Consider the following 27638-nt stretch of genomic DNA (forward strand, 5'->3'; position numbering starts at 1 on the left):
AGGTTTTTGGAAGGAAGCATTTTTCCTCTGGGGCACTTGGGGCTGTAAATCAGGGCGAAGCAGCAAGCAGGAAAACAAGCTCTGCCCCTTTGCTATAGGCAGTTTTTGGGAGCTCAGCTCCCAGAGTGCATCCATGCACTTCCAGGGAGGCAAAGAAAGGCTCCACAGGGGCTGTGAGCAGTGAGGGAAGGAGGACAGTATCCCAGCAGGCTCCAGGGTGCTCCAGGGAGGTGTCACTGCACTTGTGAGGGCTAAGTGGGGCCATAGAAGGGCTGATGCTCCTGCTCGTTCATGAAGCTCTTCATGGCAGCAATGGTGCCATTGGCGGCGAGGATGACGATGAAGATGGCGAGGGCGACGAGGGCGATGCTGAGCACCAGGGCAGTGATGTTGAGCTGCTTGGCGGTGGATCCATAGCTCACCGCTCCGCTGTAGTCACCGAGCACTTTGCGGTCCCTGGACTGGGGGAGCCGGAGGAGGCAGTCAGTGGGGATGGGGGGGACAGTGGGGATGGGGGGACAGTCAGTGGGGATGGGGGGGACAGTCAGTGGGGATGGAGGGGACAGTCAGTGGGGATGGGGGGGACAGTCAGTGGGGATGGAGGGGACAGTGGGGATGGGGGGACAGTCAGTGGGGATGGGGGGACAGTCAGTGGGGATGGAGGGGACAGTCAGTGGGGATGGGGTGAAAGGGACAATGTGGGGTTGGGGGGAGCCTACGGAGGGGGACACTCGGGGGGCTCAAGGCTGCAAGTGGATGGGAAAGGTGCTGACCCCTTCTTCAGAGCCTCCAGCCAGGGCCAGTGGGCCATGGGGGGGCTTTGGGTGCTCTCGTGTTTGGGGCTCTGTGAGGCTCATAGTGCTACCTGGGACTGGGGGCTCTGTGGGTCCGTGAGGGCTCTGTGGGATCTATGGGACACCCCAATGTTGGGGCTCTATGGGGTCTCCCTGACTTCGGGGCACTCTATGGGGTCTCCCTGCGGTCGGAGACTCAGCGGGGTCTCCGGGGCCGCCCCTATCCCACCGGACTGGTGATGCCCGGGCTCCCCACGCCCTCCCCCGATGGGAACCCCCTCCCCGATGCCCCCCCACCTTCACGGAGTAGACGAGCGCCATGAAGCCGAGGCAGCAGACGTTGGCGTACAGCGTGGTGCAGATGGACCAGACGAGGTGGTCTCGGGGCGGGGGCTCCCGGGGGCCCTCCACCGGTATCACGGCGCTCTGAGGCAGCCCCTGCATGTCCAGCGCCTCCGGCAGCGGCTCGTAGGGCGCCCGCGACCGCTCCATCCCGCGTGCGGTTCCAGGGAAGGTTCCGGGGGAGGCTCCGGGGCTCCTCGGTTTCGTTTCCCCGAGACCAAGTGCGAGGCGGGGCGGTCCCTCCCTGCCCCTGCCCCCCCCTTCCTGTGCCCCCTCCCCCTTTGCTGTTTTCTGTTTTCTCCACCCCTTCCTTCCATGGCCCCTCCTTTACCCCCTTTTTGCCCCCTTTTTCTTTGCTCTCTTCTTCCCTCTGTCCCCTCCCGGGGGGGGGGGGGGGAGGCGTTTGGGGACAACCTCGAGCGTTTTAGGGTGCTTGGCAAAGAAACCCGGAAGAAGGTCCCGTCCCCATGGCACAGGGAGCCCCCTTCCCTCAGCCTTCAGCCCCACAGCCCAGCTCCCCCACGCCGGCTGCTGGAATTTCAGTGCAAGTGGTTCAGGCCGATGGGGCACAACTTCATGGGGTTGAAGGGACCTTAAAGCTCCTCCAGCTCCAATCCCAACCCCTTCCACTGGAGCAGCTTGCTCCAAGCCCCTGTGTCCAACCTGGCCTCAAACACTGCCAGGGATGGGGCAGCCACAGCTTCTCTGGGCACCCTGTGCCAGCGCCTCAGCACCCTCCCAGGGAAGAGCTTCTGCCTAAGAGCTCAGCTCAGTCTCCCCTCGGGCAGGTTCAAGCCATTCCCCTTGGCCTGTCCCTCCATCCCTTGTCCCAAGCCCCTCTCCAGGTTCCCTGCAGCCCCTTCAGACACTGGAGCTGCTCTCAGGTCTCCCCTTCACGCAGCAGAGGGGCAGGATCCCCTCCCTGAGCTGCTGCTCACGCTCTGGGGGTGCAGCCCAGCACACGGGGGGGCTCTTGGCTCAAGCGCACACTGAAACCAGGACATGGGGAGCTGCTCCTCACCCAACAGCCCAAGTCCTGCTCCTCAAGGCTGCTCTCAATCCATTCCCATCTGAAGCTATTGCACAGATGGGCCTCTGTAGTATGACAGAGTATTACCTTTGTTAGTGCACTTTAATTCGTTGTATATCTTCACCGTATTCTATAAGGAGGTAATAAAATTTTACAGGCAACTCTGGGATTGTTCATGCTTAAATAAACCAAACCAAAGGACAGCCCGGCCCTGGGCAGGACTTTGCTTCTCAGCAGCTTCAGGCTGTCTTCAAAGGATAAAGGATGTCCCAGGACAGGCGGGATCCCACAGCATCCTATCCCTGTGACACATCCCGGATCACAGTAACTCCAGCAAGATGGACCCCAGGGACACCGGGGCTTGGGGATGAGCCCAATCACTGCTGGAGCACTGGGAGGGTGTAAGAGCCCTCTGTAAAGGCACATCTGGGGTGCTCTGGTCAGGCTGGGACCCTGCATGTGCATGGGTATTAGCTCTGTTGTTCTGCACTGTGTCCCACTTCCCTCCATTAGCATGAATTTTTCGGGATGACCCATCGACGTTCCCAAACCTCCTGCCCCCCACCCCAGGGCCTCTGGTGGGGTGGGAAGAGGCTGAACTGAGGTCCTATGAGCGAAGGCTGCACAACCAGTGGCCTCCTGCTCCCCGTGCTGAAGAGGTGCAAGAAGCAGGGGAAACAACCTCTTCATTTCACCAGACGTGCCTCTTCCACATCCACTGTGCAGAGATCCCCTTCATCCCGGCCTCCTCCTCCTCCCTAACGGGACCGAGCTCTCTGCTCGGTGCCTTTCATCCCGGTTGGGCTGAACTGGGCTCAATTATCAGCTAATTACCCTGCGAGGGAAGGCGCTCAGAGAGCAGCGATCCAGAGCTCTGGTGCCCTCTAGTTTCCCAGCTCTGGATGTGGTTTTTCTCTCTATTAACTGATTTTCCCCCGGCTTTTGTCCCCCTCCGGAGCCGCGAGGAGGAGGAGGAGCTGCCTCGGATTGTGCGGCGGGGAGGGAGAGCCGGAAACGAAACCAACCCGCTCTTTTCTCTTGCCAAGGCAAGAACCGGCCCCTGCATCGGTGACCTGAGTTGTGGCCGGTCTCAGCCTGGCTGTGCACGGGCGACCCCGGAGCCGTGGAGCGGCTCCTCCGAGGCACACGGTCCGTGACTCCGCCACCAGCAGCGGCGAGGCCGTGGTCACCGCGGGCATAATTAAGCCCTATTGTTAATTAGCGTTGTGCTTTGCACAGGGCGAGCTCCAGCCCTCGCACTTCCCGATGCCCGTGGGGGTCTCTGCATCCGTTCCCATGGGATGCTCGCACCCAGCAGAGAGGACCACGGCGATCCCATCCCCAAGTGATCCCCGCAAGAGGGGGTCGGGGGGATCCCTGCACCCACCGGGGCGGGGCGGGGATGCTCGCATCGGTGAGGGGGGGTCCCAGACACCCCCAGACCGGACCCGAGGCGCTCGGGCTCCGCAGGCCCTGCCACGGCCGCTCCGGAACGTACCATCCCCGCCGCGGGGGGAACGGGTCGGGGGCGGCCCCACCGAGGCCCGTGTTACCCATCCCGCCGCCCCCCCGGCTCTGCCCCGCTCGCAGAGTCCTTCCCGTCCCTCCCTCCGGCACGGGTATGGACGGGGTGGGAACGGGAACAGGGACAGAGCCAACCCCCCCCGCGCCCCGCATGGCCTCGCCCGCGGCCCCTCGCACGGATGCCGGCCCGTTGGCGTGGAGACGCGCGGCGCTCCGCGGGCTCCTCCCTCGCGGGGCTCCCATTGGCTGCGAGCCCCCGCTGGGCGCCTCGCAATTGGCTGGCGGTGCCGTCGCTCGGGCCGAGGGGGCGTGGCTGCGGCGGCATCGGGGCGGTCCCGTCCCGCATCACCCGCGCCGCGCCCCGCCCGGCCCCGCTCATTCATTCCCCACCCGCGGTACCGGCGCCACGGGCCGGCGGCGATGCCCCGGGAGGCCGGGGGTCCCCGCGCCGAGCCGCCCCGCTGCCCTCGCGGCCGGCCCGGAACGAGCGGGCTGGGCGGGCGGGGGGCCCGATGGGCCTCGGCTAGGCCGGCGGCGGCGATGCGGGCGGCAGGATGCCGCGGCTCCCGGTGAAGAAGCTCCGGAAGCAGCTGAAGCTGCTGCTGCTGCTCGTGCTGCTCACCTTCGCCGTGTGGTTTACCTACCTCCACATCAGCCTGGTGCGCCAGGGCCGCGCCCTGCGCCTCCCCTTCGCCTACGGCAGAGGTAACGGGGAGGGGGGGCGAGGCGGTCGACCCTCCCTTTAACGGCGGGGGGCAACACCGGGGGGCACTCCCCGATCCCCATCACCCCTCGGTGCGGTTTGGGGTCCCCCTCAAAGAGCGGGGGATGCCCCCCAAGGCGCTGGGCTCTCTGAACCCACCCCCCCAACTCCGCTCTCACCCAGCGCCCCCAAGGTGGGACCCCCCCCCCCAAGGTGAAACCCCTCCTCCCAGGGCGGGTCCATCCCGCATCACCCGGGTGGGTCTGGGGAGAGCAGGCCCCCACCGCGGGCACCTCGTGCTCTGCCCTTGTGCCTTTGGGATCGGGGGAGACGCAGGAAGGTCCCCAAACAGCTTGGGGGGGGGGGTTCATCCCCTTTCTCGAGGGGCCCCGGCCTCGTTTTTCCGCCCGCCGCTTGGCTGCGATGACAAAGAGGCCATTTATAGCCACTGTCGCTGCCTGGAAGGGGCAAACCCAACCCAACTCGCCCATCCTTGCCCAGCACTCTCTCATCCTGTGCCTCCCTATCCAAATAACCCCCTTCCTCCTCCGACCCTCTGGACGCCCGGGATGCGATCCGGGATGCTCCGAGGGGCAGGTGCTGGCGCCCTGCGGTTCCGCTTTGTGGTGAATTGCTCCCTTTTTTACCCTTGCAGACCTCATTGGGCTGCTTGGAGGGGACATAAAACTCCATGGAATATTTGCTGTGTGAAACTTGAGCTGCAGCGATTCTGCTCGGACTGAACTTACGGGGTTTGTCCTAAAAAAACAGGAAGGAATGAGAGCTGGTGCTTATTTAGGCAGGGAATGGCGGGGAATGGCTTCCCTGGGCGCACGGAGCAGCTCTGGAGGCTGGTGAAGCCTCTCAGCTGGGAAACCCGAAGTTTCCCACCGTAGCGGCGGCATGATCCTGCAGATTTCGGGGCCTTAAGGGGAAATGGGGATAGCGGCGATCGGAGCAGCAGGGACCGTGCATCCATCCCCGCGGAGGAGGGGTTGCGGGGAGGCTGCGCCGCTGCTTCCCCTTCCCCGCTGCAGGGTCGAGCCTCATGGCAAAGCCACAAGTAGCAGCGGTCTGACCGCAAAGCGGCTGCCCGGGGTTATCCTGGGTCATCCCGGGCTGTCCCGGTTGAGGCAGGGCCGAGCTCTTCCTCTTTCGGCACCGCAGGATTTCCTGGCACGGGAGGATGCGCGGCGCGATGCCTGCGTGTGCCGCTGCCTGCCCGGGGGGGGGGGTGTGTGAGGTGCTGGGCCCTGTTCCTACCCTCCCTCACCTCCTCCCTACGTGCCCGGCATCGCAGCCTATCCCGCGGGATGCTCCAAAGGGGGCTGTGCTGCTGCTGTGGCTTCTGCAGGGGAAGCTGGACCTCGCCTGGGTTGGATCCTGCCTTTCCGTGCTCAGGGAGATGCTGCTGCTTGCACTGGGGGGCTGAAAGCCCTGTGAGCGTGGGGCAAAGCCAGGGTTTAGGTCCCATGGAGGCTTTTGGAGGTGCAGTGGTGGAGAGGGGCTGGTGGAAGGGAATGGGATAGGTGGAGGCTGGGGAAGGGATTTGGTCACACGTAGATGGACCCTGGTCCTGCTGCTGCAACCCAGTACATGATGCTCCCCGGGCTTAGTGGGTATCCCTGGGTGTGCAAGTGGGAGGACCGGGGGGGTCACTGCGCCCTCCTGGATCCTGTCTCCTTCCTCCTCCTCCTCAATCCATGGCATCTCACCATCCAGGACCTGCTGTGGGGAGCTCTGGTGTGTGCTGGTCCCAGATCCCATACGGATGGGGTGGGGTGCTCATCCCTGGATCTGGGGAGGGTGCTGGACTCTTCAGCATCACCCCAGGGACCTGTGCACCAGAAGGTGCCTGAGATTCAGAAACTGGGATTTGATTTTTGGCCACCATGAGCCAGAACCTGCTGCTGAGGCTGCTCCAGCTGCTGGGACCTCATCACACAGAGGTTAATTACTCATTAGATGAAGTGTCACCAGCAGATGCATGTCCTGGAGGCTGAAGGTGCTGGGCATGAGGCTCTTCAGTAGCGCGGGGTGAGGAGTGTGATGTGGGGGGACCTGACAGTGGGGTCTGGGGGAGCACAGTGAAGATGGGGTGGTATTATTTGGGGTACCAGTGTCCCCGTGCCCCATGGCAACCCCACATGGAGCCAGAGCATCTGGGAATTTGGCTGGGAACTGCTGGTGCCCTGAGAAACTCCCCCTGTCCTCATCTTCTACAAGTAGATAATTACCCTTCTCTGCCTAATTGAACACACAGATTCCTCATCTGGAATAATGAGGCCATTACGGTGCTCTCTCGGCTGGAAACGCTGAGGTGATGGGGTGGGAATGCTGGTGTGCCAGGTGGGAAGAAAGGGGGAAAAAATGCCAGTGAAAACCTCAAGTGGCTCTTGGCAGGGGCTGGTCCTGCTCCTGCAGGCATCCCCCTGGGGCATGTGGGATATTGGTGGTGCTGGGGGCTGGGTTTTGGGGTGGTTTGGGACTGGATGAGCACAGGATGCATCCCGGGGGACGCTGAAGCTAATTCATGGCTAAAGCAAGGCCGCTCGGGAGGAAAACCCATCTTGGGCCTCTTGATACCACCTGGAGCTGGCTGTGTGCATCCTTGTGGATTCAGCCTAGAGAGGAGCCTCTGCGTGTGGGAGCAGGGACCCGCTGTGTGGGATCCAGAGGGCTCCCAAACCTGCGCTGAGCCACGGGCTGTGGTGGTTGGATGCTCTTTGTTCGGCTCAGCCCGCAGAGCCTCGTCCTTCCCATCCCTCCCTGGGGAATCGCCCTTCGGGGTCTCGCAAGCCGGGAGGAGGTTTGGGATGAGCACAGCAGTGTCCCCCCCGCTGCAGGGATAACGCGGCCCCTCCGGGCAGCGATTGTGGTGATCGGGGTTTAACTGGGAGGCTGAAGCGCTGCGGCCGCGGGGGGCTCCATCCCTTTTGTCAGGGGTGCCGGGAGCAGGGGGGGAGAGGATGAGAAAGAGCCCTTTGAAGAGGAAGGCAGCGGGGTTTGTGAGGAGCTGGTGCTGCTTCCCTTGCTCTTGGCATCGCCCGTTCTCGTATCTCTGCTTGTCAAGGCAGCATTCCCTGGACGGACAACCCCTCGGTGCCGGGGAAGGGAAGGTTTGGAGCTGAAAGCTGCCTGAAAGGAGGGTTTGGAGCCAGGGGAAGGGGCTGGTTTGGTGTCACCAGGACCCTTCCTCCATCTGTGCTCTTTGTCACTGCGCTGGCCCTGCTGAGCATAAGCAGATGGGAAGCAGTTGGATGGATGGATGGATGGATGGATGGAGGAGTGAGCTGCCCCATCTTTTGGCTGGAGGGGCTGGGGGTGTCTTGGGGCTCTTTGGCAGGTGATGGGGGAGAAGTATGAGAAAAATTTGGCACGTGCCTGTTGTGGGTGGTTCAAAGGCACCGGTTTGGCTCTTAAGAGGCACGAGGCTTTGAACCTCCCCCAGACCTGGTCCCCTTGGCAGTTGTGGGAGGTCCCCAGAAAGTCCTTTGAAGCTGGGGGAGATGTGGGGGGTTCCAGGGCTTGGTAAAGTGAAATGAAATCAAGTGGGTTGTGTGGGGTGGTTTATCCTGAGCTGCCCTCCGGATGCTGCCGTGAGCACCCCAGGGTGGGATGGCGCAGGGTGCCTGGTCCTGGTCCTGGTCCTGTCTCTGCTCTGGCCACAGCTATCTGGAGTGACCGTGTGGGGACCCCGAGCTGTGCTCAGGGCTGGAGCCCATCCTCCTGCCCACAGGGTGTGGGGGGAGCTCAGATCTCCCCTTGTAACCAGGGAAAGGGATTTGGATCCTGCCTAAAACACTAGAGTTTGGGGTGGCCGAGGGTGGGAGCAGATCCCTGGGGGTTCATCCTGAGTGTGAAGGGCAGGAGCAGGGATGCAGCTTTCCCAGGGATGCTTCACCCTTTGCTTTGTCCCGTTGGGAGCTGTGTGGTCCCTCCCCAGGGGAAGGATGGATGCTGTGGATGTGATTGTCGCTCTGGTCCCTGCAGAAGCCTCTGGAACTGGGGATGCTTTTGGCACGTGTGTCCATGTGGGACATGTCCACGGGTCCCGCTGGGCCTTGGTGACAGCAGGAGAGGTGAGCAGAGCTCTGTCCCTTCATTGCTTCTCAGCCACAGAGGCTCTTCAAGTCCTGGCAGCTTAAAGCCTTTTAAGAACATGAAAAGACATAAAACAACCGCTAAAGCACATCCCTGTCCCCTTTCATGTGAGCCTTTGCTGACAGTTAATTCTGTGCTGTTTTCCTCCTCCTGGGGCTCCGTTTGAAGCCTCCTTTAACTGTGGAGCTGTTGATGCTCTGCAGCTGGGGTCACTGTCGCCTCCTCTGTGCCTGGGAAGAAGGCAGATCCTCATGGAAAAGGGGCCTTTGGAAGGCCCGGCTGGCCAAGCGCTGTGTTGACAGGCCCTTTGGCTGCACCATGTTCCTCCTCCAGCCTGGCTGTGCCATGATGCAGTTGAGATGGTATCACAGGACCCATCACCCCCTCATCCAGCACGGATCCCGAGGGATCTGGTGTGATGTGATATTTGCTCACTGCTGGTGTCCAAAGGGATGTGAGTGCATCCCGTGCCAGTGCCAGCTGCGTGGCTGCAGTCACAGCCCCATCCTGTGCCGCTGGCTCCAGCATCAAAGAGCAATTGAGGGAGCGTGGTGGTGATGGAGCGGTGAGAGAGCTGGGCTGGGGCAGCCTGGAGAAGAGAAGGCTCCTGAAGGGGAGACCTGAGAGCAGCTCCAGTGCCTGAAGGGGCTGCAGGAAAGCTGGAGAGGGGCTTGGGACAAGGGATGTAGGGACAGGCCAAGGGGAATGGCTTGAACCTGCCCGAGGGGAGACTGAGCTGAGCTCTTAGGCAGAAGCTCTTCCCTGGGAGGGTGCTGAGGCGCTGGCACAGGGTGCCCAGAGAAGCTGTGGCTGCCCCATCCCTGGCAGTGTTCGAGGCCAGGTTGGACACAGGGGCTTGGAGCAAGCTGCTCCAGTGGAAGGGGTCCCTGCCCGTGGCAGGGGTTGGAGCTGGATGGGCTTTAAGGTCCCTTCCAACTCAAAGCGCTCTGGGATTCCATGGTGAGTGTGTGGTCCCGCTGGAGCTGCTCCGGCTCCTTTGGAGCTGGTGGTGCCTGGAGGGCAGAGGGTGCTGAGATGTGAGCTGGGGTCAGTGGGGAGGATCCGGTTGCTGTTGGTGTGTAGGAAGGACCTGGGACCCTGAGCTGAGTGTGTCCTGGACAGCATGGGAGCGCCGGGGCTGCCTCTCCCGGAGCCTGTTTGTCAGCTCGAGCGCTCTCATGGCAGCTCTGCTGCCAGCCCTGAGCGATCCGCATCGATTTCCATTGCTGCACCCGAGACGGACATCATGGGCAGGGTAAAGAGCTTGAAATGAATTGGTTTGGGGTAGACGGGAGTAGAATCCCTCGCTCCTCCAGCTCATGCATCCCCGGCACCCCTGTGATGGCAGCGAGCCCCGTTCACCTCGGCCCCGTCCGTGTCACTGCTCTCACTGGGCCGTGTCCCGGGGCTGTGGAGCCGGGAGCATCCTGGGGTTTTCCTGGCAGGCAGCGCTGTTACTGCCCCAGAGCTGGATCAGGGCTGCAGGTGGGTCTTCCCTTCACGCAGCAGAGGGGCAGGATCCCCTCCCTGAGCTGCTGCTCGCACTCTGGGGGTGCAGCCCAGCACACGGGGGGGGTCTGGGCTCAAGCGCTCACTGAAGCAGGGTCATGGGGAGCTGCTCCTCACCCAGCAGCCCAAGTCCTGCTCCTCGGGCTCCATCCCATGTCCCGCAGCCTGGGTCTCTGCTGGGATCACCCCAGTGCAGGAGCAGGACCTTGCCCTTGGCCTGGCTGGACTCCATGCTCCTGTGAGCTCCTCTCCTCCGTGCCAGGGCAGCTCAGGCTCTGGGTCCGGGTGCTGGGAGCGGAGCAGTGAGCGTGGAGGGAGCACTCGTTAGGAGCAGTCGGGAGCTGCAGGAGGAAGCACACGAGGGGCACCTCCAGCCGTGTTGGAGGCTTTGGGAAGCGTCCAGGAAGCTGCCGGAGAGCTCCCGTCTCCGAAAGGCAAGGGAAGAAAGGGGCAGTGTTCGCGTGAGAGCTGCGGGGAGCTGGGGCAGGAGCCGGTGTGAAAGGGCCTCTGTGCTCCCCAGGGCACGGGGGATGCGGCTGCCACAGGGGAAGGGGAAACCCGGTCTCTGTGCTGCGTGATGGGGTCGGTCCTTGGTCTCCTGCACCCACTGTCTCATCCCGAGCACTGCTCCTGGCCCTGGCTCACTGTCTGGAGGCTGCTGTGACTCAGAGCTGGCTGGTTCCATGGCGTGTGCAGCTCCTGCCCCTGCTCACGGCTCAGACAGCATCAGCATCGCTCTGTGCTCGCTGGGAAGAGCTCTTAATGCATCCCCATGCAGCATCCCTCCGGGTGATGCCGTCTTGGAACAAATGGGTCCCTCGCTCATCCTCCAGACCTTCCCCCATCCTCTCTCCCCCCCCGCTGCCTGCCTTTGTGTGGCCTTTGTGGTCCCTCAGAGAGAGCAGGAGGCAGTTTTATTGCTGGATTGGTTGTTGCACGGTGATGCCTGTGTGTCCTTGTGTCCGGGGATGCTGGGGAGCAGCCGCGTGGTGCTGGGGGATGCAAAGGGAGAACAAAGCCGGGGGAAACCAACCCCCTTCCTCCCGGTGCTGCTTTCTCCTCCTCTTCTCATGGCCCTTGACCTGCTCCTCTCGTGAGGTTCAGACCAAAGGGTCTCTGTGCTTTGGGAGGGAGGAGCAAAGCGATGCTCATTGGTACCCGGTGCCCTCTCCCTCCCCTTGCCAAGGGCGTTCAGTTCCAGTTCCCACACAGGCTCATCAGCGCTTGGGTGTTTGGTTAGGGCTGCCCTTGGCCTTCCCATCCAGCATTTAAATAGCAGGGAACAAGCTCAGTGCAGAGCCCAGAAGCCTTTTCCTGGGGCCTGGCTGGTGCTTTTGCTCCTCCTGGGATGCGGCACCTCTCGATGCGAGCGCTTCCCTCCCCACCTGGAGAAGAGAGGGTTTCACTGAAGGCCTTCGGGCTTTGAGCCTGGGTTACTCAAACCCCATCAGAGCAGCGGTGATGTTTAACTTGGACACAAACCTGGGCAGGGAGCACAAGCCTTGTTCTGCTCCCTTAGTGGCTGAGAGGAGCTGCTTGAGCATCCTGCTGAGGATGGAGCTGGGTGGTGAAGACGGAAGGTGAGCAGGAGATCGTGGCTTTGGGTCCTGGGACCCTCCAAGGATGGATCGTGCTGCAGGGAATGTTTTCTCTCCCTTTCCTCCAACTTATATCAAATCTCTTATTTACCCAGTGCCAAACCCAGGTGTGGTACCCAGAGGGGAGTGACTGTGTCCACCCCATCCCTGAGGATGCAGCCTGGGATTCTTCTAGCTCAGGTTTGCTCACCAGGACCTGGGGCTTGGCAGCAGAAGCCCGTGTTGGAGTTAGTTCATCCTGGGGACGGGACTTGCAGCGTGGCTCCCCCAGATGGCATCACAAACGGATGCTGAGCTGGCAAATCCCATGGGAGACAGGTTCATCTGCCCCAAGGCCAGGAGAGAGAGACCCTTTGTGGGTACTGCGGATCCAGCTGCTGCATCCATCCCTTAGCAGGTCCCTTGGGAGCATTCAGCTCCTCCTCACTGCTGTGATTAATCCCCAGATCAGCGTGGGGAGGGGGGAATCACACTGTCCCCAGTGCTCTGTGTCAGAGCAGCGGCATCTGTGGCCTCGGTACAGGGAGGATCAGCTTTATTCCCGCTGCTGAGCATCCCTAGGAGTGATGGGGGTCCTTGAGAGCAGAGGAGACCAGTACTGGATCCAGTCCCACCGCTCCCTGGAGTGCTCCACATCGTCCTCCGTGGGGATGCAGGGATGGAGATGGGTGAGGGGAGGAGGGATGGGGTGAAGATGGGTGAGGGGAGGAGGGAGTCAGGGAGCTGCCAGGGCTGAAGAATGGCTGAGAGCAGAAGAAGGGGCTTTAGAGCTGGATTTCCTGTCCTCGGGAGGGGATGGGATTTGTGCTGCCATCTCCAAGGAGACGCTGGCTGTGCTGCCGCTGGAATACTAATGGCACTGGAGCGTGTCATGGGGCACCACGAGGCCCTCCTCGCTGGGCTGTGGGGTCTGAAGGCACCCAACTGCTCCCACTGCAGCAGCCACAGGGGCTGTTTCATTCGATGGGGGTTGGAGGAAGGGGCTGGGGAAGGATGGGGGGCAGCTTGCCATAGCCTTGGGAGGGTTTTGGTGATCCCCTTGGGTGATGCCCATGGCCAGGGGACAGCACTGCACCACTGCTTGTTGTGTCTGGGGCTCCTCTGTATTGTGATAAAGGGGTGGCTGGTTTTGGGGGGGACCCATGGGTGTTTGTGGTGGTGGCCCTTGGACACCCAACTCTGAGCATCGCATTCATCATCCCTTGGTGCTGGTTTGAAGCTCCATGCTGTGTACCAGAGCTGCAAACCCCCTCCATCCCCCCAGGGTTGGGGTGTCTGTCTGAAGGGTTCAGAGGCACCCACTCTGCAGCCCGAAAGTGATGGGTTCTGTAGGTTGGGAATAATTAAGGCAGCACGCGGTAACAGTTGATGTGATGGGTCTGTTGAGTTCTTCACGATGGTGTTGGGGTGGGAAGATGGATCTGGAGACAATATGTCCGGGGGGGGCGGCTGGGAGCCGGTGTGTTCAGGGCAGTGCGGGATGCTCCAGGAGGATGCATCCCTGAGGATGGAGGAGGAGGCGATCCCACAGGAGCTCATCCGGCCGTGTCTTGCGTAAAGGCCGAGAGCTGGGCAGCGGTGGGGTGTGTGTGTGTGTGTGTGTGTGTGTGTGTGTGTGTGTGTGTGTGTGCGCAATTAAACCTGGTGCTGATGAGCTCTGCAAGCTGCTGCTTGGTGCAGCCGGAGCGGCCCCGGGTCCCCCTGCTCGCGGCGGCGGCAGCGCCTGCCCTTCCCGTGCGGGCGCGGGTCCCGTGGAGGGGTGCCCCGGGGGGAGCCCTCGGAGCCGCTCTCACTCCATGCCCCGCAGATGGCGAGAGGCCGCCGGAGGTGACGGACCCGGCCCGGGGGCCGCCGGCAGCGGCGCGGCGCGGGACCGCCGAGGACTCCAGCGAGAGCCGCGAGGAGGAGCCGGCGGTAACGGGGGAGCCGGGGGGGACCCGCGGGTCGCTGCTCCTGTGCCCCACGGCCGGCCAAGGGTGCTCCCAGCCGTGCCCTGCGGGGCCGGGGCGGGGAGGGGGGGCACAGCCTCTGGGTCCGCTCCGCAGCACGCGTTAGAGCATCCCCGAGGTGCCAGTGGAACGTGTGTGGTGCCCTGCGCATCCTGCCCTGTCTGTGCTCCTCCGGGAGGAGTCTGGCATCTTCCGGCGCTGCCCTCCTGTGTAAGCTGTGCCAGAAGCAGAACCAGCTTCGGGCTGCGTGAGAGATAGGGGAAGAGGCTGGTTGTGCCTGGCTGGGGAGCAGGGTGATGCGGGAGGAAGGAGAGCCCTGCTCTGATGGATCCCAGCTCCTCATAAACTGGGGAAGAGACAAAGGAGGACATTGAGGTGCCTGGAGAAGGCACGAGCTGGTGCCGGGTGAGGAGGGGGACAGCAGGAATCACCCCTCAGCTCTGCCGGGAGGAGGGTGAATCCTTCCATGGAGCACGGCACAATTCCGCTGCTTCCCAAGGGCAGCGCTCCCCCCTCGGGATGTCAATGGCTCATTTGGGCTCTTTGCTAGTGTCGTGGTTTAAACCCAGTCAGGTAATTCGTTCGCTCACTTCCCCCCCTTTCTTGCCCTCCCCCCGCTCTCGGAGGGACGGAGAGGAGAATCAAAAGAACGCAACTCCCACGGGTTGAGATAAGAACAGTTTAGTAACTAAGGTATAACACAAATCACTACTGCTACCACCAATGATAATAATGATAAAGGAAATAACAAGGGAACAGAATACAACACCTCACCACCAGCTGACCGATAACTCGCCCCCCAAGCCCGACCAAGCTCCGACCGATACCTCCTCCAACCCTGCAGTCTCTCAGCCCTTCCGGCTAACTCCCAGTTACATCCTGGGCATGACGTGTGGTATGGAATAGCTCTTTGGTCAGTTTGGGTCAGGTGTCCTGTCTCTGCTTCCTCCCAGCTTCCCCTCCTCCCTGGCAGAGCATGAGGCTCACAAAGTCCTTGGCCAAACCAAAACATCTCTATCAGCTCTGTTCCCGAGCCGAAAGTCAAAACACTGCACTGCACCAGCTACCAAGGAGGAGAAACATGACTGCTACTGCTGAACCCAGGACAGCTAGTGATGTCTTTGGCACTAAGTGCATCCCGAGGGCAGCGCTTTGCGGTGCCGCAGTTCCCACCTGGGCTCTGCTGTCTGGGTGATGGAACAGTCCCTCTTTGCCCAGCTGAGGCCATGGGGGAGGATGATGATGGTGAATCCTCCTGAGAGAGATGTCAGGGATCCCCGTGTCCCCCCCGGTCCATCCGCGGAGAGGGTGATGCTGAGTGTGGGTTGCCATGGGCCAGGTCCCCCTGCGACAGGAGGAAAGGAGGATGCTCTGGGTGGGCTCTTCCTTGCCACCCGTCACCCTTTCAGCAAGCTGGGGGCAGGTGAATGCTCACTTGATGCCTCTGAGACACAAGGGACTGGATGTTTAATTCCCTTTAAACATCCCACTTCCTCTGCCTGTGGGTAAGCACAGGGACTGCTTCTGCCCCTTTGGAGATGGAGCCCAAACCACTCCTTTTGCAGTAGCTCCTCAGCCCAGCTGAACGTTCAGCTGAACAGAAGACTCCCTGTTCTGGAGCAGTCTCTCCTCAGCAGAGGAAGGGAAACGAGTTTAGCTGGAACATTCTGACCCTGCTCCCCAGGACACTGCGCCAATGTTTCCTGCCTCCTCCTGCCCCTGCTTTCCTTTGCCTTTAACCTTGAAAGCTCCCCCCTTGGTCTGGCAGCGCTCGACGCCCCAAATGAGATGTGTGCTGTAGGGAGACGTCCTGCAGCCACTGCGGGGCTGGTCCTCATCTCCCATCTCTCATCTCTCCCTCCTGTTCCTGGGCAGAGCGATGGGCAGGACTTGGAGGGATGGTTTTCCAGAGGCTCCCGGTCCAGCCGAGCCACCGCGCGCCCCAAGCTCAACCTGACCAAGCAGCCTTTGTCCTGGAATGAGCAGGTAGGTGGGCAGGGAGCGGCAAAGGGGATGATGGAGGAGAAGGGCCACCTGGCCCCTTGTTGGGCAGCCCCTGTCCCCCCAGCATGCCAGGCTCCAGGGCCACCTCCATCCATCCTCCTCCTTGCTCTCCATCACCCATCCTGGGGGCTCTGCATGATCCTGGGGTCAACATGGTACCCATGAGGGCACCTCCTCGGGTACAGCATCAGGCCCTCACTCTGCTGCCTGTCTTCTCTGGCTGGATCCACACGGAGCCTGTCCCCTGGTGCTGGCTGTGCCGGTGGGATGGGTGCTGGGCGTGAGTGAAGGATGGGGCTGGGCTTTTGGTGTCCACACAACAGCCCACGTCCAAGTGCACTTGGGACCCAGGGGAGTGGCAGGAGGGGGTTACCTGCTGGGGCCTGTGCTGTGGCCCTGGGGCTGGCACAGGGATGGGAGCTCAGTGTCACTGCAGGAGAGCTGAGGCCGGGCAGGTGACACCCGTGGGGCTCAGCATCCTGCCCTGGCGCAGTCCTTGGAGGGGAGGGGGATGTGAGGAGGACCCCCTCGTCTCCCTCTCATCCTGCAGTACAAGGGGAAGGCAAACTTGCACGTCTTCGAAGACTGGTGTGGAGGCGCCGTGAGGCACCTGAGGAAGAACCTCCATTTCCCACTCTTTCCCCACGTGAGTCCCTGGTGTGATGGTGCTGGGTCAGAGGGAGGGTCTTCTTGTCCACTCTGGATGCTGCTGGACCTGCACTGGCTCTGGGCTTGCTCCTCAAGACCTTTGATTGCAAGCGGTTGGGTTGGGTTTGGGGCAAGTAGTTCCCAGCAGAGCAGGGACGGAGGGAGAGGTGGGTGCTGGTGGGACCTCCATGTCCCCTCTGGTGCCAGGGGCACGGGACCCTGCGGTAACAAGGAGGAGATGGGCTGGGTGATGCTGGTGCAAAGCATGAGGCTGGGCATGAGCTGCTCATGCTGTCATGTCCCTGTCTCCTCTGCAGACCCGCACCACAGTGAAGAAGCTGGCGGTGTCACCCAAGTGGAAGAACTACGGGCTGAGGATTTTTGGCTACATCCACCCCTTCAAGGATGGTGAGTGATGGAGCTTGGCCTCGGCTCCCCTGCAGCAACGTGGAGAAGCTGCCTCCTTCCCCTTCCCAGAGACAGGAGGGCTCTTGGAGACAGCCCCAAAATCTGGCTCTCAGGCAGGAGGGTCCTGAACCTTTTTCCCATGTGGCTTCAGAGGCAGGTGAAGCCCTAATCTCATCCAGGACAGAGCCAAGATGTGGGGTCTGGGTGGCCCCATGACATCCACCCATCCATCCATTCATCATCCATCCATCCATCCATTCATCGTCCATCCATCCCTCCATCCATCCCTCCATCCCTGCTTCCCCATCTCACAGCGATGCTCCGGGGCTGAGCCCATGCCCCTGGGCTGCTGTATCTCCCTGTGGTGACCTTTTCCTTCTCTCTCCTTAGCGGACTTCCAGTTCTCCGTGGCATCTGACGACAACTCGGAGCTGTGGCTCAGCTCCGATGAGAGCCCGGCCAACTCCCGGCTCGTGGCGTTCGTGGGCAGGGTACGTGTGTCCCGCGGCACCCTCTGCCATTCCCCATGCTGGGAATGCTCCAGCTCCCACCGAGAGCATCTCCTCCCTCAGGGCCTCGCTCCCAGCACACTGAAACCCACCCCGGGGCCCTCCTGGGCATCCCTAGTGCTCAGTTAAGGGTGTTTCAAACCCGTGGCAGCTCTTCAGCCGCCGCAGGTTCTCCCTCTGCAGGTCCCTGTGCTGCCTCAGCAGCTCCTCCAGGGAGAGGACGGGGTCTGTGTGGGCTTGGCCAGAGCAGCTCCTGCTTCTTTATCCCCTTAGGAACTGCTGGGCTTCTTCAGCCTGGTCCCATCTCTGCCCCTGCTTTGGCTTCTGAAGGACCATCAGCCCCTTGGTCCCATCCCGGTTGTAGCTACCAAAGACCAGCTTATGCCCCAGAATAGGAGGTCTGATCTTTGCCGCTGGGTTTTCTTGGTGCTGTCTCCTATAACCGGACACCCCGTGGTCTGCCATGAGCTTTTGGGGGTCTTCTTGGCTGGTGACAAGCTTTTGTGACACGAATGCCACCAGCCTGGGAGAAGGAGGCCCTGGGGCAGAGCTCCTGAGGTATCCCCTGGCCTGAAGAGCAGCACAGGATGGTGCCCAATGGCGGTGGAGGAGAGATCCCATGAGAGTTCGGGCTCTGTGCCCTCTTGGTGTCCTGGAGGTGTCTCACGTGCTCGCGCTTCCCTCCCCAGCTGGGCACCGAGTGGACGGCGCCGGGGGAGTTCACCAAGTTCAGCTCTCAAGTGTCCAAGCCTCTGCGGTGAGTGCGTCCTCGCTCCCGCCGCCCATCCCAGCAGGATGGAGCTGGGGCTCCCAGGGCTTAGACCCTGCCCACGGCCCCTTCCCAAAAGGCAGGAGGGGTCAGGGCTCAACCCGCCGTGCCCCCAGGCCCATGGCTGGAAGGCGCTGGGGGCCCCAGCCAGCTCTGCAGACGATGAGGTGGGGATGGGGGTCCCCTGGTCTCCGGGAGCCGCAGTGGGATGGGGGAGCAGTGCCCACCCCACGCTGCTGACCCCTTGCCCCAGCGAGGTTTAGCCTTGGTGTGAGCAGGACGGGGAGGGCTTCCCGAAACGGCTCCCTTGTAAAGGTTTCCTTCCTCCCCATCGCCTCGCTCAGTGTCACCCCGTGATCCCTAACCAGCTGCTCCCTCTCGCAGCCTCATGTCCTCCAGGCGCTACTACTTCGAGCTGCTGCACAAACAAGACGACCGGGGTTCAGACCACGTGGAAGTTGGGGTGAGTAAATGCCCCCCCCACCCCATGCTCCTCCCAGGGCTTGTCCCATCAGGAGCCAGCACCGGGGCTCTTCCCATGCACACTGGAACGCTTTGCCCTGATCCCTGGCTCATCTCCCATCTCCCTGGGCTGTTCCTGCACAGGGCGCCCGGCACAGGCAGCTCCTCTCCGTGCTCACCCAATCCTTTCATTCCAATGGCCTTTGGGGAGCTAAAGACCCTGCTGTCCCTCCCCGTGCTCCTGCCCCATGTGCTCCTGGAATGGGATGTGCTCCCTCTGCTCCAGGCTCCAGCACCGTCCCTTCTCCTTTCTCCCTGGCCTCCTGCAGAGGGGCTGGCAGAGGTGGAAGGTCCCTCTCAGAGGAGCCCGTTGCCACAGGCAAGGGGAGCCCAGGCTGTGTTAGACGGGGGCAGGCAGGTCCTGGTCGCTGTGTGCACCCAGCAGCGCCAGGGTCAGACGGCTGAGCTGAGCTGATGGAGCTGGGTCCCTTGTTCCTCCCCCCCTGCAGACACCCCGAGTTTCAAATCCGAACTTGCCTGCCTTGGCTGCGCAGCCCTGGCACAGCCCCGAGCGTGTGTCAGGAGCTGGCTTTGGGAGGGGAAGCTCTTGGCTCCCTTGCAAAGGTTTCCTTTCTCCCAAGCATCATCAATCACTGGAGGCAGACTGGGGCCAGCAGCGCAGCCGGGAGGCTGGGGACAGCCCTTCCTGGCCGCTCTGCTGCTCAGCACCAGCGGGGCCCTCGCCGGGCTCCAGCCTCCCCCCGGTTGACAGGATCCGAGTTGCTGCTGTGCAAACAAACAGAGGGAGGTTTTCTTGCTGGGGGGAAGCCTCAGATGCTCCGGGAAAGCAGAGCAGAGCGTTGGCTCCTGCAGGGAATTCAGGGCTTGTCCAGACAAAGGCTCCTGAAATGCCTTTAGGATGCACGTCATGGGCTGAGTGCAGGCGGCGGCGGGGACCCTCTGGACCCAGTGCATACCTGATGTGTGTGTGCAGCCCTGCGGGCGAGGGGAGGCTGTTGGCTCTGGCTGTGGCCCTGATGGGTGCTGTGGCCTCCCTGCTCCATGCCTGGTGTCATTGCCCCCCCCGCAAGGCTGCGCTGCCTCCTATGAGGTTACTGGTGCCACCTGCGACCAGTGGGATCAGTGCAGGCAGATCCCGGGAGCAGAGGACGGGGCAGGACCCATCGCAGGGTGCGGGGTCAGCGGCTGCACCCTGACCCCTGGCACCCTCCTACTCATCCCCATCCCGTCCTGTTCTTTCCTAGTGGCGAGTTTTCCTCCCCAGCTTGAAGTTCGAAGTGATCGACTCCTCCTACATCTCCCTGTACACAGGTAAGAGCCAGCGTGTCCGTCTGCAGCCACGGCAGCAGCATCTCAGGGGGCTCTGTGCTGGTGCAGGGGAGGGACAGCACCGGAGCATGGGGGGGAAACCAGGTCCTGGGAAATCAGATCCTAGAATCCGAGGGGTTTGTGTGGGAAGGGTCCTTAAAGCTCCTCCAGCTCCAACCCCAACCCCTTCCACTAGAGCAGCTTGCTCCAAGCCCCTGTGTCCAACCTGGCCTTGAACACTGCCAGGGATGGGGCAGCCACAGCTTCTCTGGGCACCCTGTGCCAGCGCCTCAGCACCCTCCCAGGGAAGAGCTTCTGCCTAAGAGCTCAGCTCAGTCTCCCCTCGGGCAGGTTCAAGCCATTCCCCTTGGCCTGTCCCTACAGGCCCTTGTCCCAAGCCCCTCTCCAGGTTTCCTGGAGCCCCATTGGGAGCAAGGGGTTGCAGTGGGTAGGGACGGTGCTAGGAGCATGCTCTGACCCTCCTAAGAATGGACACGGCACAGAAACACAGCTCTCCTGGTGCTCCCCCCTCATCCCTGCTGGTGAGAGCATGGGGGGCTGGCTCCGTGGCCTGGCCCTGAGCTGTTGTGAGCGCAGGGATGGATGGAGCAAGGTTTAATTAAATCTATAGATCTTCTGCTTCCTGCCCCTTCCGTGGCAGTGAGAAAGGATGTGATAGATGGGTCCTGCCCCAGTGCTCAGTGCGCTGGGGCCGGTCATCAATCACGGCCTGGAAGGTGTCGATAAGGCAGGAGGGGACAGGCAGCAGCAGGGATCAGTGAGGAGAAGAGGGATGGAGGGGTATCGCTGCTGTTGATGCAGGTGCCCGTGAGATGGATGATGTGTGGATAAATCCCCCCACAACCACTGTCCATTAGCGCTGCCTCTTTATGCTTCTTTCCTGCTTCCCAGCTCCCTTGGAGTCCAGCAGAATCCCAGGGTGAAGCCACATCACTCGAAGGGAGCCCATCACCATGGTGCAGGGGCTGCCAGCAGCACCCCCAGCCTCCTCCTCCCTTCCCTTTCCCCAGGCTTTCCCAGGGGTTGCAGCCCAACCTCAGCCACCAAGAGACACGTCTGGGGAGCCTTTCCCTGCGGCAGGCAGAATGTGGGGCTGGGGAAGGGATCCTGCAGCTTGGGGAGCTGCCTCCTCCCCTCCAGCTCTGCAGCAGGCCGGGCTGGTGCTGGGGCAGGCAGCTGTGAGCGCGGTGCGGTGACTGGAGCGCGGTGACCCCCTGCGGGAGGTGCTGCGGCTGGATGGCAGGGGTGATGTGACACCTCAGCCCCGAGCAGAGGCACAACCAGCTCCTCTTGCCGTCACCTGCACTGGGGCTGTGGTTCCTGTGTCCTTGGGGTTAGAGCTCCCCTCGTCCCTGAGCCTGGTGAGCGATGCCGTGGGAGCCGGGCTGACATCAGCTGTACCCTTGTCCTCCGGTGCTCCTCAGTTGATGGCAGTCATCGTTAGGCTGATCAGTCCCGGGGTCTGTGAGCATGGGAGAGCCTGAGGAGCTGGGTTTGCCTCCTGCAGCATCTGCTCTTGTTCCCCTGGGAGCAGAATCCAGTCATAGAACCCCAGCCTGGTTTGGGTTGGAAGGGACCTCAAAGCTCCTCCAGCTCCAACCCCTGCCACGGGCAGGGACCCCTTCCACTGGAGCAGCTTGCTCCAAGCCCCTGTGTCCAACCTGGCCTTGAGCACTGCCAGGGATGGGGCAGCCACAGCTTCTCTGGGCACCCTGTGCCAGCGCCTCAGCACCCTCCCAGGGAAGAACTTGTTCATTATCTCCAACCTGAACTCCCCGTTTCAGTTTGAACCCGTTACCCTTTGTCCTATGGCTCCAGCCCCTGATGAAGAGTCCCTCCCCAGCACCCTTGTAGCCCCCTTCAGACACTGGAAGCTGCTCTGAGGTCTCCACGCAGCTTCTCTTCTCCAGGCTCAACAGCCCCAGTGTTCTCAGCCTGGCTCCATACGGGAGCTGCTCCAGCCCCTGAGCATCCTCGTGGCCTCCTCTGGGCTGGCTCCAAGCCTCTGAGTCCTCTTGGCGGGGAGGGATGGAGAGGTTGGGAAGTGCCACCTTGGAGGCTGCTCCTGGGGCCAAGCTCTCTTTGTGCCTGTGGGGCTCAGCCCCTGTCCTTGCCTTCCCCAGATGAATCGTCCCTGAAGATGAACCACGTGGAGCACATCCCGCAGACCTTGGCCAGCCACAGCGGGAGCTACCTCTGGGAGGCTCAGCAAGACGAGCACGGGGCTGACATGCTCAAATCTGACCCCAGGGACACCTTCTTCCTCAGTAAGCGGCTGGGACGGGATCCTCATGGATCTCTGGGGGGTTCTGGGGGAGGAAAAGACAGGACCTGGCTGGCGCAGGCACCCAGAGCATCCCTCCTACCCTGCTGCCCATCTCTAGGGTGGAGAGCATCTCTGCTGGGGTCTACAGGGGCCGCAGGCTGCGGTGCGGTTGGGTACAGGGGTGGCAGGACACGGCCTGGGGCTGAGCTGCTGCTGCTTCTCCTCAGCCCCTGCGATCGAGGCCTCCCGCGTGGAGAACGTGCTGGTGCCCTGTGCCTACAGCCCCACCTACGTGGTGAAGGACTTCCCCATCGCCCGCTACCAGGGCCTGCAATTTGTGAGTGCCTCCCCATAGCGGGATGGGGCCACGCGCCCGTGGGGGTCACAGCGAAGCCCCCAGCCCGGGCCAGGCTGTTTCCACCCCTTAAAACCCAGGAGAACGCGGCTCTCGCTGGAGCCCAAAGCCCCACGGGGTGCTTGAGGTGCTGGGGGTCCCCTCGCTGCTGGGGGCCTCAGGTCCTGCCCCAGCCCCATGCCTGGATCGAGCCATGACGTTGCCGTGGTCGTGTCCCCAGGTCTACCTCTCGTTCGTGTACCCCAACGACTTCACGCGCCTCACCCACATGGAGACGGAGAACAAGTGCTTCTACCGGGAGTCCCCCCTCTACCTGGAGAAGTGAGTGCTGGGGCTGGGTGGAGGAACAGCGCTGACACGAGGCCTCCTCAGCCGTGTGTCCCCAGACTCCGTCCCCCGTGGAAGGGCCACCTCCAGGCTGGCTCTTTTCCCACCTCTGGGGCACATCCTGGCCTCAGACCCGGCCGTGCTCCTGCTGGTGATGGGTTCAAATAAACAGGGGCAGTTCAGGTTGGAGATAAGGCAGAAGCTCTTCCCTGGGAGGGTGCTGAGGCGCTGGCACAGGGTGCCCAGAGAAGCTGTGGCTGCCCCATCCCTGGCAGTGCTCAAGGGCAGGTTGGACACAGGGGCTTGGAGCAAGCTGCTCCAGTGGAAGGGGTTGGAGCTGAAGGAGCTTTGAGGTCCCTTCCAACCCAAACCATTCCACGGTTCCGTGATGTTGGGATCCCAGCTCCCTTTGGAGCCAGGCTGTGTCCCGGTGCCTGCTCTGCAGCCGGGTCTGTTCCCCACTGAGCAGCTCACGTGTGTGCAAGCACGTCCCTTCCCGCCCGCTCCTCCCTGATCTCCAGGCCCTCGTCCTTCTCCTCCTTCTCCAGGTTTGGCTTTTACAAGTACATGAAGATGGATGAAGAGGAGGAGGATCCACGCCAGCGCCCGTTCCTCTTCCTCAACGCAGACAGTGAGTCACTGCTCCCCGCTGGCAGCGCTGGCAGGGGCTGAGCGCACGCATCCTGCCCAGCAACCCATCCACTTGGAGATGCAGCTGCTTGGGATGCCTCCAGTGATGCCCGGGCTCCGGGAGGGAGCTGCTTGGAGCAGCTTGTTCCATGTGCTCCGTGGTCCTACCTCCCACTTGGCTCGGCCACAAGCGCTGTGGGGGACGGGAAGTGGGATGCCAGGGTTGGGATTTGCCCTCGCTGCTTCCTGAATCTGTGTATCTGCTTCTGGGCTGGAAAGCAGGGAGGGCTCCACAGGGCTGCAGCTGCATGGAGCGTGGGGATGCTCATGCAGGAGCCGGGCTCTTCAAGCTGGCCCCGCTGCCCTGGGTCTGCTCTGGGATGGAATGGGAGCGGTGCCAAGGTGCAGCCAAGGTTTGGGGGGGTCAATGGGCAGAGCCTGGAGCTGCCAGCCCTGGCGAGCATCCCTCAGTGCCCACCAGCTCCGTCCCTCACCCCGCAGGTTGATCTCTTGCTGGGACAGGCTTTGCCTCCTTGCCTCGGGCCAGCACCAGGCCCCTTGGGTGTTTATCTCTGCCTTTGCTCTCCAGATTTCCTCGAGGATGAGGAGGAGGAGGAGGAAGGAGCGGACAGCCCCGAGCCCACAGACCCGCCTCCCGAAGCCAAGGAGAGGAGCTTCGTGCCGGTACCCGGAGCCAAGGGGCAGGAGACGCCGCCGGTCACCAGGGATTATGGCCATGACCTGGACTATTACAGCTTCGGGCACAGGCAGGGCCCGGCCCGGGATGAGGCCGTGCCCCAAGCACCGGGGCAGGCGGGGAGGGGGAGCACCTCCCACCAGCCCAGCGCCAGCCCCGCGCCCGGCCTCCATGGAGCGGAGGACGAGGGCCCCGTGCCGGGGCAGGTCCACGGGAGGATGCTCCATTGGCTGCCCCAGGATCCCAGCGAGGGCGAGGAGGATGACCTGGGGCTGCCGGCATCCTCCAAGCGTGCCGGGGCCGTGAGCCTCCAACCCCACCGCGCTGCTCCCGTCTTCGGTGGCAGGGCCAGGACGCCGGGTCCCAGCGGGGCTGCAGCACCCAGGGAGGACCGAAAGGCCCAGAAACCCCAGGAGAAGGTCTACGTGACCCGGCTGCAGCCGGGCAAGCGCAAAGCCCCGGCCCGGGAGCCGGCCTTCCCCGGCCTCTTCCTCTACCCGAAGCCTCTCAAGAAGGTCCATCTCCACTCCAGGAGCCCTCAGAAGCATCCCGTCGCCTCCAGCAAGCTCCGTGCCGTGCCTGGGCACCGCAGCCCCTGGCTCCTGAGCAGCATCTCCAGGGAGAGGGGCGCTGCCGGGCAGAAGAACCCGCGTGCGGGCGGCCGGAGGTGGGAGCCGAGGCCGGGCACCGAGCGGCGGGCGCTGCCCGGGCTCCTCGCGCTGGGCACCCAGGGGCTCTTCAGCAGAGAGACCCAGGAGGAGACAACCCCTGCCCCGGGCCGGGCCGCGGCCACCACCGGGTACAACTCCTCGGAGGCGACGCTGGTGACGTCCTTCCTGAAGGTGTCGGAAACGACGGCGTCCCAGCAGGAGGAGGGGAAGGGCCAGGAGGAGGAGGAGGAGGAGGAGGAAGAGGTGTCCGACTACAGCTACGAGGGGGGGGAGCTGCAGCAGAGCTGGCTGGAGGACTCCATCAACTGGCAGCGGACGTTCAGCGTGAGCGCCGTGGACTTCGAGCTGCTGCGCTCCGACTGGAACGACCTCCGCTGCAACGTGTCGGGCAACCTGCAGCTCAGCGAGAGCGAGGTGGTGGACGTGGTGGCACAGTACATGGAGAGGCTCAATGAGAAGAACGGAGGGTAGGGAGGGAGCAGGGTGCGGGTGGGAGCCGGGGGGATGCGTGTTCACCCTTGGAGGGGGGGCTCGGGCTGGCCCTTGAGCAAGGGAGCTGCGGGGAGCAGAGCTCGTGATGGTGCTTTCATAGGATCATAGGCTTGGGTTGGAAAGGACTTCAACCTCCTTCAGTTCCAACCCCAACCCCTTCCACTGGAGCAGCTTGCTCCAAGCCCCCGTGTCCAACCTGGCCTTGAACGCTGCAGGGATGGGGCAACCACAGCTTCTCTGGGCACCCTGTGCCAGCGCCTCAGCACCCTCACAGGGAAGAGCTCCTGCCCCAATCTAACCTGAATTTCCCAGTTTCAGTTTGAACCCATCACTGCTTCTTCCCCACAGCATCTACACCCTCCTGAGGATCATCAACGTGGAGAAGCGCCGGGACACGGCGCGGGGGAACCGGTACCTGCTGGAGCTGGAGCTGGCGGAGCGCGGGCAGCGCACGGTGCGGCTCTCCGAGTACGTCTACGTCCTCCTGCACCAGGACAAGCAGGACAACAGCGCCGAGGCCAACCCCGAGGGGCTGGCGCTGGGGGCCACCGAGTCCCCGCCGAGCACCTGGAGCATCCTCTATGGAAAACCCATCCTGTGCCGGCCCCTGCGGCTCAGCTGGAAGCAGGACGTGATGGTGCACTTCGTGGTACCCGGTAGGTGATGGCAGGATGCGTCTCCTGGGTCTCTGCTGCTCCCACTGCCCTCAGCATCCTCCAGGAGGGCAACCCCTCTGCTCCCCAGTTGCATCTCCAGGCTGGCCCAAGGAGGAGGAGGTTATGGCTTCCAGTGAGGTGCTGAGGTTATGGCTTCCAATGGGATGCTGAGGTTGTTGCTTCCCATCAGAAGGGGTGTTGGTTTGGTTGGACAATGGGGTGCTCCTGGGACCCCAATGGTGAGCCTAAGGGACGTCTGTGGCCGTGTCTTGCAGTGAAGAACCAAGCCCGCTGGGTCCAGCAGTTCATCTCGGACATGGCCCATCTGTACGGGGCCACAAAGGACCCCAACTTCAACGTCATCCTGGTGGACTTTGACAGCGAGGACATGGACGTGGAGAAGGCGCTGCAGGATGCGCATCTGCCCCGGTACCCACCGCGAGCCCCACGTCCCACTGTGCTCCCACAGGGCACCAATGGGGGTCTGGGGGCTCCTTGTTGGTGGGACATGGCTCACTCAACCTGCTTCTCCTCCCAACCCCAGCACGGGTCTGTCTGCTGCCCCTTTCCTCCTCTTCTTGGGGGTTTAAACTTGCTTTCTGTGAGGAGCTGGGTGCAGAAACCTCCTCTGCCTCCATGCGGGGACCCTTGGCATGAGTTGTAGGCTTTCAGGAAGGTCCCCTGCCCTCGCCAGTGGTCCCTGTCCCCCTCGTGGCTGAGTCCCTTTGGTCACCAGCACTGACATCCCTGTCCTGTCCTGCCCTCAGCTACCAGTACCTGCGGCGCACGGGGAACTTCGAGCGCTCGGCCGGGCTGCAGGCTGGCGTGGACACGGTCGAGGTGAGCCGGGGAGAGGATTCAAGCCTGACCTTGGCTTCCCTCCCGGAGCTGTTTCACCCTGATCCTGCTGCTCGTGTCTGTCCCCTCCCGCAGGACGGGCACAGCATCGTGTTCCTCTGCGACCTGCACATCCATTTCCCCTCCAACATCCTGGACAGCATCCGGAAGCACTGCGTGGAGGGGAAGCTGGCCTATGCGCCCATCGTCATGCGCCTGAGCTGCGGCAGCTCCCCCCGGGAGCCCAATGGTGAGCGGGGCCCCCCCCGTCACCCCACCTTCCCCCTGGAGAATGGTTTGGGTTGCATTTGGCTCCACGTGCTTGTTCTGCTCTACGATGATGGGATTCGAGCCCAAGGGTGCTTGTGGGGCGCTGGGTGCGATGCTCCCCGAAACCAGGCTGTCCCACACTCGGGGAGGTGGAGCAGTGATGGGAAAAGGGGTTGGGATGGGGCATGCCTGGGTAGTGGGGGGAGCGCAGAAGTGATGGCCTCGGATCTGGGGGTCCCCTCACTGCTCTCCCGATCCAGGCTACTGGGAGGTGAACGGCTTCGGCCTCTTCGGCATCTACAAGTCGGACTTTGACCGTGTGGGGGGGATGAACACGGAGGAGTTCAGAGACCGCTGGGGCGGCGAGGACTGGGAGCTCCTGGACAGGTGAGACCGGGGGGGGGGATGTCCAGCAGCCCCGACCCTGGGGAGGGCTGGAGATGGGGGCGCATCCCATGGGGAACCCGCGCTCCCTTCCTTCGGGTGGCGGAGAAGGGGCAGAGCCTGGCCGGGGCGGCGGGGGGGGGGGGGGGGGGCTGCCTCCGAGCCGTGCCCCGCTGAGCGCTGTCCGCCCGCCGGCGCAGGGTGCTGCAGAGCGGGCTGGAGGTGGAGCGCTTGCGTCTCAGGAACTTTTACCATTACCACCACTCCAAGCGCGGGATGTGGAACGCCCGCAGCAAGAAGCCGCCCAAGGACTAGCGCGGGGCCCGGAGCCGCTGCCCCCCCCCCGCCGC

General features: G+C 62.7%; 2 protein-coding genes across 2 annotated transcripts; one reads left to right on the plus strand and one right to left on the minus strand.

Annotated features, from left to right (window-relative positions):
* Positions 1-251: 251 nt before the first annotated feature.
* LOC130610576 (dispanin subfamily A member 2b-like) lies at positions 252-1330 on the minus strand. The gene is made up of 2 exons (XM_057430582.1): positions 1092-1330; positions 252-461 (listed from the first exon to the last, which is right to left on the minus strand). Exons 1-2 carry the CDS (start codon positions 1284-1286, stop codon positions 252-254), a joined length of 405 nt encoding a protein of 134 aa, XP_057286565.1. The 5' UTR covers positions 1287-1330.
* A 2829-nt stretch (positions 1331-4159) lies between these two features.
* Positions 4160-27621, plus strand: B4GALNT4 (beta-1,4-N-acetyl-galactosaminyltransferase 4). The gene is made up of 20 exons (XM_057430603.1): positions 4160-4395; positions 13412-13518; positions 15429-15539; positions 16108-16203; positions 16523-16613; positions 17004-17104; positions 17812-17879; positions 18276-18354; positions 19619-19685; positions 21827-21970; positions 22197-22306; positions 22545-22645; positions 23200-23282; positions 23871-25116; positions 25490-25797; positions 26073-26226; positions 26565-26637; positions 26731-26884; positions 27165-27291; positions 27489-27621. The coding sequence occupies exons 1-20, from the start codon at positions 4245-4247 to the stop codon at positions 27601-27603; spliced, it is 3486 nt and encodes a 1161-aa protein (XP_057286586.1). The 5' UTR covers positions 4160-4244; the 3' UTR covers positions 27604-27621.
* Positions 27622-27638: the final 17 nt, after the last annotated feature.

Source organism: Pezoporus wallicus, unplaced genomic scaffold, assembly GCF_028554395.1.
Source record: "Pezoporus wallicus isolate ANWC-B61680 ecotype Strahan unplaced genomic scaffold, APGP_CSIRO_Pwel_v1 contig_8824, whole genome shotgun sequence".
In the NCBI taxonomy this organism is placed as follows: Eukaryota; Metazoa; Chordata; class Aves; order Psittaciformes; family Psittacidae; genus Pezoporus; species Pezoporus wallicus.